Below are 12,500 nucleotides of genomic sequence, written 5' to 3'. Positions count from 1 at the left end.
CCACAGGAGGGCCTCATCAAATGTTCTGCCTCTTTCATCCAACAGCTCAAACAAGCAATTCCAACAATTTTTGAATGACCGACACGAAAAGAAGACTCTCTTAGAGAAATAAATTATTTATAATGACACTTAAGCATGCAAAACAATGGTACACACATACATATACATATTTATTAATCCTTTGAGTGAGGGACACTATACAGGATGCTAAAAGGTCAAACGGGTCCGACGGGAGTAAATTAAAGGCTACATAAGAGCCTGACATGGTCAGATGCTTACAAGCACCCTCATGCCCATGTTTGTAAAAAAGCACAATGAAGTATTCCTTGCGGCTGGTTTAGGCATTGTTTCATCTTTCAACATTGGGCAAAACCAAATCAACTCCATTCTCAGAGGGCAATGGGGAAAGAAGCTAGAAGAAAAAACTGGCCTTAATCCAATTCTCCCAAGGTAACCTTTACAGAATAAGATTATTGAAGGAACACTTTTGAACGCTAACCTTAAGCCTTTTAAAACAAGTGCAAACAATATTAATAGTCTTTAAATTCACAAAATGTGAAACAGCATATTTTAGTCTCATATTAAATTAGATTTGGCTGCAATATATTCCTTAAAACCATGCAGAACTATTTACCATAAAATGTGGAACATTTCCTGCCTATCTAAATATGCCACAAAAGGGCTCCAAAAAGCAACCAGTTAAGTTTTTAGATAAAGATAGTGTCTCTATGGAGGTCTGAGACAATACCTAAAAATTAAATAATTTGATGTGATCAAGACATTGAATGACCAAGCAATAAACAAACAGCAGCAATGTATGTTAGGTTCACAAAGTGGGAATGAAAAAAAATATTCCTCAACTGATGTTTCAATATGCATTTAAATTAATTTTCACTGGTATTGATTTACGTTTCCATGATAAGTTTGAAAGTGAATCTGGCAACCACAGTGCCCTATAAAATGGGAAACAGCTTTAACAAACCCTTTAAAGTAATATTTTACAAGAGAAACCATTGTTGATGCCCTGCATTGTTATGGCTACAATTATTGTCCATTCAACCGACAGTTTCTCCTAATTTTGTGTACTATTCACTTGTTGGTTCCTTAATAAAAAAATCGCTAATTCAATTAAGGATTCAAGTCCTTTCAAATCATCAAAGTTAGTTTGCGACATCAGGAACAAACGAAAAAATACAAGCACTGAAGAACAAACAAATTAACTGCTCAAGAATGCACGACTCCCTTTGAAACAGCAAAACAGGATCCTCGAGTCACTAAAGAAGTGCTGCATGCTACGTGGATGTTTGTAGAACGATCGCAAGTTGTAATCACTGAAAGAAAACTCCACTCCAGATCTGATAGACGATGGTCGTGCAAAACTTGCCAAGCACGTGGAACACCCAACAGGATTGTTTGTTGTTTGGCACAGCAGATGAACGAAAAATTGTTCCCCTCACTATTCACCTGAAGTTCGATGATGATGGACACACACAAACAAGTGCTGAAAGAACTTCAAAAGGTCAGACGACCAAATGTGATTGACCCAACACTCGTTAGAGCGGCTCAGTTATCGGACATCAAAGTGCTGAACAAACCGAGGGATTTCGTCGTAAAAATGTTCAGTCAGCAACGTCTTCTTCTACAGAATAAAGTTCAAAAAGCGATCCTGGTTGTTAATCACATGCTAGCCCATGTCATAAACTGGATAAAGTGGATTGGCAAATTGATTGTCAGAACAATGCGTCATTCTGTCTCGCTGAGTTCAAAGAAGCAACGGTCAAGAGAGTCACAAAAGAAGCCTGAGCGAATGTCCACCGATCTAACCAATCAGAACGTAAACAATTGGCGTGACGTCAGATAGCACAAGGATAGCACAGTTTTTCCCGCTCGCTGAATTCTGATTGGTCAGTTTAAATTTCAGTAGCTCCCGCCGTATGCAAGGTGTATAAAAGACAATTTGTCAAATTGTCCAGTTAAGTGCGAGCATCACTGTTCTAGCACGCGAAATGTTCTCTTCCGGTTGCCACCCGCGTCTCAAAAAAAAAAACGCGCTCCCTATTCCTTCGTGTATAACCCGTACCTCGAATACATATTTAATGATGAGTAACAATTTGATGTTGACGTTTCAGGGCAGTTCGGTGTCCAAGTTTTTATGTTTTAGTAATAACAATTAATCATCTAACAAATAGATTCCATTTTGCCGTGCGTCTATTTACTTTAGTTAAACAGTACCGCTCAAAAGTAATTTACGACCCTCGCGCGAGACGCAATTCGCGCCAAGCGCGAGCTAAGGGAATTGCGTCGCGGGCGACGTAAGTTGAATAAATTGCAAGTGCAGTGGCTTGACATTCGCGTGCGATGTTAATTGACCTTTAGTTAAGTATCTAAACTGTGGAAAGTGTTTGTTAGAGTCAATTTTCGAATTAAACATTCCTACAAAAAGCGCAGTACCTTCGTAAGGAGTGAAACAAAAAATTGCAACCGAACGGGTGGGAGGAAAACGCCCAAGTTAAATTCAATAATATGGAGACTGTGACCAAACAATCAATTCTTGCTTTTCTTTGGATTTCAAAACTATGTTAACTAAACACTAAGCGACCAAAGTTTTAACCCTTGATTTAAAAAAGCCACCTGCTAACTGGAATTTTCCTATTTAATGGTCCGCCATTACTAACCTTAAGTTCTTGAGAGAGCTGGATCGAGGAGAAAATGGCGTCAAAGGCCCACTAGTTTAAAAATGCTATTCGTGTGTACGCCGCATAATTAATACGCAGCACGGGAGTTTTGTGCTTTCAGACTTGTGAACTCGCTTTTTGCAAAAATAATAAGCTGAATCCACACGCTGAAATTTTAAGCTGGTGAGCCTTTGACTCTGAGGTCCAATCGGTCAGTTTTGAACAAGAGCAATGGCGGACCGTGAAGTCCAAAACTTAAACTCGAAGTAAACGGCCTTTGGATAAAAATCAAAGCTCGAAATTTTGCCAGTCAAGTATTAAGCAAACACACTTTCAAAATCTGAAGAAAAAAAGGAAGTGATTTTTTTTTTATCACAGGGGCACTTTAACGTGATCTTACTCGAAATGAGTAACTCTCGCTCACAAGTGGGACACCTGCACTGCAGGTTATCCTGCCAAGTCTCTATTAACGTCACATATGCATAAATTTATGAAGCAGAAATTTATACGACATGAACCCGGCTAAAATGAACCAGGTCTGTGGAAACGATTCCTCAAGAAAACATGAGGGTACCTGCTGTTCGTTCCAAGTGATAAGCTCCGGGTATGACCTATACTGGTGCGGTACGAGATTTGCACCGATGTCATTTCATGTATTACGAATATAAAGCGGGAAGGCAAAACCGGAATAGACTTGAAAGTCGTATCAATATCATGTAGACATGCCCCAGTACCGGAATAAAACTCGTGCCGATGGGGTATTTCGCAAGTGGAAAACCCCAAGGCGCCAATTTGATTCAACATTCCATAATATGGTGACATTATCATTAATTTCAGGGAGGGCGTGCAAATACTCACATTGGACCTCCTGATGTAGATTTCAGCTGTACCCAGGTCTCTTGCCATCCCAAAATCAGTGATCTTGCATCGCATTCCGTCACCGACTAAGATATTCCGAGCAGCCAAGTCTCGGTGAATCAGCTGTGAATCAATTTTGCAGAGAGCGGTTTTCGTCATTTGAGTTTTTGTACTATTTTTGCGATTGCTTTGATTGCAAGCATGCTTTGGTTATTGAGGGGTTTAAAAATCTCGTGCATCATTCTCAAAAGTAAAATGGATAACAAATGAAGATTTGCTCAAATGAACCTTAGGACACTGTTCGTATACAAGGCTTTTCCCACCTTTAGGGCTGGCTGCATTTCGGTGCTGAATACTTTTTGAATGACTGCTGTGACTCAGTTAGTGGCCAAAGTAATTTGATTTGATTTTACGATACTCAAATTAAAACTATTATAGACCACTTTCATGGCAACCTTCTTTACATTCTTTTGTATTTAATGGTACGTAATTAGACCTACTCCTCTTATTTTGAGACAAATATCCTTTTGAAATATGCTCGTCGTAGCCAGGCTAGAAAGGCATATTAGCAAAAAAAATGAGTTAAAACAAATTAATATTCTGTTTGACCGCCATTATGGAAGAAGTCTATAATCACTGCAAATTATCAAAAAAGGGTTTTGAGCCCCCACTATACACAATATGCGTAATAAAACAATTAGCGAAAATTATCAAGGCCATTTGGTTGGTGTTATGCATCCAGTCTTCGGTTTTGGCAGATACACACAAACCAAAGCCTGGATGATTTGCAGTATTGTAATAACAATCTTTACTGAACCAGCAGTACTATTTAGTACATTTTGTTGTTAATACTCAATTATAATGAGGATGTGGATAACGATGATAATGATGATGATGATGATGAAGTCTTAACAGTAAAGGTTATTTAGCCGGGAACAATTGCTCTACTACTTGAGGAGAGTACGAGCGAACTTGAAGAACATTTTAAGTGAAATCTTGGTTTTGGATGAGACGACTACGCAGAGAAAAATCTCTCGGGGTAGAGATTCAATCCACATATGGCGTCTATAGTCCTGGAATCGAGTTGGTTACCGCCGTTGCGCCAACCCAATAGCTTACTTGGCGCTTCGACGTCAGTTAAGTATCAAAGTCTTACAAAAGAAACCACATATGAGATAATGGAGAGCTTTTTTTCAGACCTGATGGCTTGAGATAAATTCCATACCACAAGCTACATCGCACGCGAACTGATAAAGAAGACGTCGTGTTATCTTGGGCGTAGTGGAGTTTTCTCTTCTCAGGTTATAATAATCATCGTTTTCTCCTCTGCTTTTCCTCAAATAGCCAAGAAGATCGCCGTACGGAACAAACTCAAGTATGACCAGAGGTGGCCCTTTGAAAAGGCAACAAAGGTAATTAGTGCGATTTTCATAACTCTGCTGAATCTCTCAGTCACCTTCAAGCGCTATAAGCACCAAACTGCGTTTTGGCTTCCATCAGTCAAATTTCCGAACATAACCGGAAGATCGACTCCGCCACCGGAAAGTGAATTAGAGGTTTGTTTAGTTCACAGCTCGGATACCATTACGATATCTTTTTAGAGGTTCTTCAGTAAAAAGATTCGTACAGATTCCATTGCTTTCCATCGCGCCTGAGTTCGAGTGAAGGAATGTACCGTGCTGATTAGTAGATTATGTCACGCATCAATTGATTTCGGCATCCGTGGTTTCGGGTCAACTCTCGGCTTGGTGTCGGAAAGTTGATTGATGGAAGCCAAAACGCAGTTTGGTCTGGATGCTTGAAGATTAGAAATCGCAGTAAGAGATCAAGTTCAAGATCAAGTTTATTCTGACTTAAAATGCAATTACATTTGTGCAGTGAAAGCTAATGGAGAAGGATGACACAAGAATCACGCTAACCCCAACAGTTTAGATATAACAAAATGCTTACACACTTCGTGTTGGATAATTTTCTCTTGATAGTGGCCACAACTCCGATGCATGAATCTCCTTTTTCTCAGTGACAGACCTCACAAACTAGTGATTAGAGGTTCGACAGCTGCATAGTAGCCGTGGGATTTTTTCCACGTTTCCGCCAGTCACCATAAAAAAACCAAATCCCTTCATTTTGGATATCACTGAATTGTTGGGAATGTTTGCGACAAACAATCAAAAATATATTGCGACGCCGGAACCTGAAACTACAAGATAATCAGTTGCGTTTTTTACATGCTGAAATGCCTCATGTCTTTTATACCAACAAAAAGTAAGATAAGCAAGTATTTCCGAACTAATTTTGCAATTTTTTTTATGTACTACAGGGTATTATATAAAGAAAAATGTTTTAGTCTTTAAAGCAGTTTTCAGAAAATACATACAATACAATACATACTTAATTGACCACTCCCCATAGGGGCTTTTCAGGGCCAACGAAACACAATCACGACAGAACAGAACATTCAACAACGACTGTTAAGAATCCCAAGTGGCCGGAGGCAAGCTAGTTGGCTGTTTTCAAGTGCAGCTGAGAAGTTGAACCAGGGACTACCGGGATCATATTCAACGAGTGGTCAGAACGTGTCTTGAACCCGGGATCCCCAGATCTCAAGGCAAGCGCCCTAATCACTGGGCCGAACTGCCTCTTACGAAATCTAAAATCTCTTTTCACACACGCAAACTTACTGAAGTCTTTCTGTCCTTTATGTCTAACAACATCCTTGGTTACACAACCCAGCAATTGTATCACGTTAGGATGAGGCTTAAGTCTCTTCAGCAAATCCAGCTCGGACATCAGGTCTCTAAGATCTGACTTAGATGAATTGTCTGCAAACGAGTCAGTATAATTATAAGCTGTCGTACGTAAATATTCCAAAATAAATTTTCTAGACTCAAATTCTATTGTTTAGCAAGCCAACTTCATCCCTTCTAATATCTCTTTCTCAAAGCAATGAAAATGTTAGTTCTTGAGCCTTTTGGAGAAACTTGATTAAGCAACGAAGTCCTCATTACAAAAAAATTGAAAATGCCGCTATTGTAATTTTCTTCTTGAATATGTATCCCAACCCTTTGAACAGGACAAACGTGTGCCCCTTTGTCCTTTCAAGGAAACTGGAACTTCAGTGCTTAAGCGTTGTTTAAGCTTCCTATAACTCGGAGACCTCGGAACGAGGTGGGAGGTGTATCGTGAAGCAGCGAAGAATTTCTAGCGCTTTGGTTGGCTTTGATTTTCGTGGTATGGGATACTGAAGTAAACATTTGCATGGCTTAAAGTACATTTTCCTTACCTTTTAACATTTTAACAGCGACAACGGACCAGCCTTCAGCACCCACCACACCATATGCCATCCCCTTCCACACTTGTCCAAAAGATCCTCCACCAATTCTTTTTTTGAGGGACAAGTGTTTGGGTGAGAGCTCCCAGTTTGCGTTAGAAAACACCCTTGAGTAAGGAGATTCGTGCGAACCATGAGGTTGGAGAGGAAAGCATTGATTTGTTACATTTTGGTATGACGGATACCCGTGCTTTCGATCACCAGGGAAAGTCTTCAACTGAGAGGTAACGCATTGTATTCGATCCAAGGCTTCGACGCATGTGCTAAGCTGATCATTTTCTATCCTGGATGGGAAGCTGTTGTTTGCTCGAAACTGGTCAGTAGAGACTGACTCTACCAAACCGGAGTTCTTTGATTGAGATTTTTCTACTTCCCTTTTACCCAAGATTTTCAATCTTGGCTTTGGCTTAGGACGAGACGTTGATGATGTTTGGGCGTGCCGATCAGTTGCCCTTGGACTGTTTCTTCCCTTAACTTGGAAGTTATTGTTATCTACTGGCTGGAGGTAGCCTCCAGAAAAATCTGTTGACTGATTTGCACCAGCTGCAAGTTTTTCCAGACTTTGATTGGTTGGATCTTCTCCAACGTAAGCTGTGTTTGTGTGTGTATTGTTCACCTCGCTTCCACTGTTAGGATGAAAGGTCCTCATTCCCTGTTCTTGTCCGTCGATTGAGAGGTCCGTGGCAGTGGAGTTCAAGTCTGGCGACAGTAATTCCTGGTCCCGATGACCGGGTCCGTCAGTGATGAATTGATTGTAATACTCGCGACTGTTTATCTCAGGTGTTCTTAGTTGTTCGTCTGCTGTCGAATTTGATATCGATTCTGACTCTTGGCCCTGCGAGAAATCTCTGTTATACTCTTGTTGACAGGTTGATTGCTGCGCACCAAGCGAAGCGAGCGAACAGCATTACGATTTTAGAATTCCAGACAAATTTAGGCAAAATCCTTGCTGGCTTTTTACCATAATGCACCAGGCTGTTGACCAGAATGCACTGTGAAGCGACCAGAATGCATTGCTGCACGGAGGAGCCTCGGTCAGTGCAGTAGTCACAAAACTAATTAACCCGAAAGAACGATTAAAAATCTCCTAATCGTAAATCTTTTAAACTTGCGTCCTGCCCCTGCTCTTAATTCAGGTTCATCCCTGACCAACTGGAGCTATCAAAACTTACACATAGATTCTTTGATCATGGTCAAAATTTGTACATGTCTGGAGTTTAAGTAACGTCTTTATCAGAACTAATGATCTGGTCATGCAGTGTTTATTCTAATTGTATTTGAGAAAAATGTCTAATACACCGAATCGAACCAACATTAAGTTTGTAATTATCAAATTTCTACGCATTTTCAACAGACGAGTTCATCTTTTGGTCAAGCAAACAGAAACTATTGAATAGTTGGGCAATGAGATCAACCGTTGCCTCAAATTTCCCAATAATTTCCTTAAAAGCCTTACACTCTCCGTCCCATTCCGGACGTGCAAACAACACTATACTCAACTATTCCACATCCTTGGGCTATACTAGTGGTATGTTGGTTTTACTTCAGTCGGACGTAAAAGCGAATTGGTTGATAGTCTTGTTTAAGGCAAATCCGCTATCTATCTCTGAGTAGGCCTTATTGGAAACTTACTCAACAAGAATTGGTGACGGGAAATATGGAGTTTGGTAGTTTCGGGTTCGCGGGACAAGCCTCACGGGTCTTGAAATAAGCGAAGAAATTGTGCTACCCTTGCCGGAGATAAACTGCGGTAAACGGTTAGCATCTTTAAGGGGGTGGTTTGGGTCTTCTATCTTCTGTAATGGTTCGAAGGTGATATTGAACAAATAACTGTCACTCTATTCAAAGTGTATAGGGCCGGGGACGAAGTACTAAGTATTGTACTTCTGACCTTCGTGAATGCCTTTGTGTAATGCTAGGAGCTATTAGCTACATATAAGCTCATAGAAAATAGGAGGGGTCGACAACCACGAAGGTGATGACGTCGAACTTGAAGATAATTATGACGATCATAATTTCGAGAGAAAATAATTTAAAGTGAAGAGATTTAAGAGATCTTACCAATTGAGACGTGGAATCAATCTGAGACGCAAAAAATTGTCTGTTCAATCTGCAAAAGAAATTTAGAAAACCCTATTCAAATTTTTGATGTTTTAGTATCTATTCATTTTCTTTTAAATGCACAAGTGGAGGCTTACAAGCAACCTCTTGAAAGGAAAAAAAATTGAGACGTTTCTTTCATCTTTTTACAACAGTAGTAGAAACCAAATTAAAAAGACTTACACTCCATCGCATCGATGACCTGTCAGAAATGAAGATAAAGACACCTCGAGTGACACCAATTTCCAAAGTAGTTATCAGAAAAAAAAAACGCACAAATTATTCAGTTTTACGCGTGATAAAACTGATCTTAAGATTAAACATCACGAGAAGATTCAGTGTCAGATAATAATATTCCAAGTCACGAGGAGGGTATTAAAGTCTTCAGTGGACGGCCTCGTTTTAAAGTTTTGTCTTACCCCCCTTCATTTATAAGTACGGTTCGCCTTCTCTGTTGAGAATCATACTGAAATCTAGAGAGCTGGTGAAATAGTACACCTAGAGTTTGCAGTCACTAAGTCAAATCGTCCAAAGTCTGAATTTTGTTATTTCTTTAGCTTCGTGTCACTACACTTAGCATAGCGATTGCCTTCAAAATTTCACTCCAACTAACAGCGACAATCTTTGCCAGCAGAAATTTGTACACACGTATTCCCCGCCCCTAGTTGATTCTGCTGTTTTACGACACAGTTGTAAACCATACCAGCCGGGCGTCAAACTACATCATGAATGCTAAAAACAATGGGCAACTTCTGCTTACTTCTATTTCTTTCTTTCTTGTCAACGAGCTTTCTCTTAATGAAGTAAATAGCTCCTAAAATGGAACAAAATGCGCCCAAACTGATAAAAGGTGCCCATAACGTGACACTTATATTTCTGCTTTGGATCTGATTGTTCCTTTCAACAGCTGGGGACAACACTATCAAGAACAAAATACAGACAATATGAGTACAAAAGCTGAGAATGTTGAAGCCACCACACTGTCTTTTCTTGACCGAGGTGAACAAAAGGGTAAAACTCTTTAAGTTACGAAAGTCTTTTTTTTTCGGCTGAGCCTTTTTTGGTTTTCCCTCATTTAGTCAGGCACGGCCTCACATCTCCAATGAGTAAATTGATCAACAGCCCGGGAGGGGGAACTCGATATATCCCTGGGTGGGGAGGTGCGGCGCGCCCCCTCATACCCTGACCCTGTTTAAGACAAATATCGCTGATTTTCCTACTCTGTTTAAGACAGAATTCCGATATTTGATACCCTGTTTTTTTAAGACATTTAACCCAGTTTAAGACAAAATTTGATAAATCGATACCCTGATTAAGACAAAAAATGATAAATTTGATACCCTGTTCAAGACAAAAATCCCGAAAAACATACCCTGGCTGGCCGCACGTCCCCCCCTTAAGTAAAGCAATAAATAGGCACGGCTAATTATTTTTTGGCTCTCAATGGAATCAGTCTGCGTGTTGAGACTAGGATTGCGCTGCTTGATGAAGAGCATCTCATAGACGAGACAGTCAATTTTTCTAGGCACTTTTTTAAAATGCGGAATTGGCTTTCTTTGAGGAGGTTTGTATCCCCATGGGCTGTCAAAAAGTGTTTACCGATCGCAGAAATTTTATTTGCAACAATACGTTGATGAAGGTGTCGAGCCGTATAGCCGACATAATCTGAATCACTCAGATCACATGTAAAAGACTAAACAACGCATTGTTGATTTACGATTGGAGGCTTGATTTTCCTGGGCTTGAGGTCTAGTTCCAATTTTCTGCTGACAAATACCGGTTGTAGTGTAATGCCAATCTTGTGACTGAGATCGAGGTGTGATGATCCCCGGCTCACCTTTGGTTTCTGCCACTCTGGTTTTTCAGTCTGTGTTTCTCACTCGCTTAATTACATCGGATTTGAGGCAAAGTGACGTTTTTTCAGTGGAGTTTTCCTCTAAAAAAATAACTTAAGTTCGGGGGCTGAACCAAATCCATAATACATTTATGCATAATTCTTCCTATTATATAATCAATAAAATATTGCGTTTCTGATTGGTCAATGACGAATATATAAATAGCTATAGAGTGCAAAAGAGGTTATAGAGTCCAATACGGAAGTTGCTATGGAAAGCGATAGAGTGATATTCTGAGTATGTAGTAAATGAACGAACGTACCTCACCTGTTTCAAAAATAACAGTTGTCTTACCCGTTTTTATTGTAATTCCATCCATGAAATCTGTGTATATGTTCAACATTTTGTCATTTTCTAACGAACTCTCTCCCCATCTGTTCCAGGCAGTGACAGCAAACACGTAAGGCGTACGAGCTTCAAGTTGTGTGGTATACATGAATCCCGTAACGTTGTTTGACTTCCATGGCACATCACGTGTGACATTGTTCGTTATCACGTGCAAAGAATAATACACTGTGTATAACATCACCAGACTTCCCTCGCTGTACACTGGTGACCAGCGTAGCACCCAACTGGAGTTTCGCACAACCTTTTTTGAATTCAGAATTGAAGGACTTATCGGCAGAACTACAGCACAAAAGAAAAGCGATGCTTTGAGCGTGGAACAACAGAATTTTGCAATGGATGGCAATACATTTTTTAAACGTACAAAAGAGGAGAAATGATTGCGAGGAACGTAACTAAAAACCAATAAATGTCAGAAACATTTATTTAAAAATGAACCGCACTGACCTCTGACAGAAACTGTTTCCCGATCTTCGCCGACTTCATTTTTTGCAATACAGATGTACTCGCCCCAGGCTTTATCCGTGACCTTAGACAATGTGACAACCGCTTCTGAAGAACCATTACCACGATGAGTAGCGATCTCGCGTCCCTTGTACCACGTGACATTAAGAAAAGACAAGCCGCTGGCCCTACAGATGAGGCTCACGTTTTGTCCTATGCTGAGAACTGGCGGGTTTGTGATGTACGTGATTCTTGGAATATCTGCAATGGCTACAAAATAAAAGCATGTGCGTATTTAAGGAGGATCAAACGAGCTTCAACGGTCTGAAGAAACTGTACGATTTAATACGATTGACTCTACAACACTGTATCACCAAACAGCTGTGTTACTGCGCAACGGTGGCTCAGTTGGTTGAGCATCGCGCTATTAAGCGGGAAGTCGATGGCTCGAACAACGGCTGGATCAATTGTCAGGATCTTAAAATAACTGAGGAGAAAGTGCTGCCTTTACAATTTCATCTGCAAATGGTTAGACTTTCAAGTCTTCTCGGACAAGGACTAAAACCGTTGGCCCCGTCTCACAAATATCAAATATGTTCATAAGTTCCCTGTGGGTCGTTAAAAGAACCCACGCAATATTCGAGAAGAGTAGGGGATGAAGTCCCCGGTGTTGTGACTGTCCCGTGCTCTCCAGCAGAAGTGGCCGGCTTCGCGGGGATGTCGCTAAAAAGGGTTATGGTGTATGAGGCCATCTAAGCAGAAACAGCCATAAGCCAAAATGGGACTTTGCCGAGTTCTGGAATATGTAGATGTAGATGTAGATGTAGATGTAGATGTAGATGTATAGTTCCA

The 12,500-nt window shown here is 40.4% G+C and overlaps 1 protein-coding gene across 1 annotated transcript in view; it reads right to left on the bottom strand.

The window, feature by feature from the left end:
• The window catches only part of LOC138016845 (uncharacterized), a 32,648-nt gene that overhangs the window by 8,016 nt on the left and 12,132 nt on the right, over positions 1-12,500 (bottom strand). Inside the window, exons 3-11 of the mRNA XM_068864021.1 lie at positions 11,652-11,918; positions 11,154-11,486; positions 9,725-9,883; positions 9,148-9,166; positions 8,926-8,974; positions 6,817-7,699; positions 6,215-6,355; positions 4,733-4,926; positions 3,534-3,656 (exon numbers count right to left, since the gene is read on the bottom strand). Of these exons, the coding sequence (XP_068720122.1) occupies positions 3,534-3,656; positions 4,733-4,926; positions 6,215-6,355; positions 6,817-7,699; positions 8,926-8,974; positions 9,148-9,166; positions 9,725-9,883; positions 11,154-11,486; positions 11,652-11,918 (2,168 nt within the window). The remainder of the gene's footprint in view (positions 1-3,533; positions 3,657-4,732; positions 4,927-6,214; positions 6,356-6,816; positions 7,700-8,925; positions 8,975-9,147; positions 9,167-9,724; positions 9,884-11,153; positions 11,487-11,651; positions 11,919-12,500) is intronic.

Source organism: Montipora capricornis, chromosome 9 (assembly GCF_036669925.1).
Source record: "Montipora capricornis isolate CH-2021 chromosome 9, ASM3666992v2, whole genome shotgun sequence".
NCBI lineage: Eukaryota > Metazoa > Cnidaria > Anthozoa > Scleractinia > Acroporidae > Montipora > Montipora capricornis.
The sequence above is the reverse complement of the archived record's forward strand: the minus strand, read 5'-3'. Positions and strand labels throughout refer to the sequence as shown.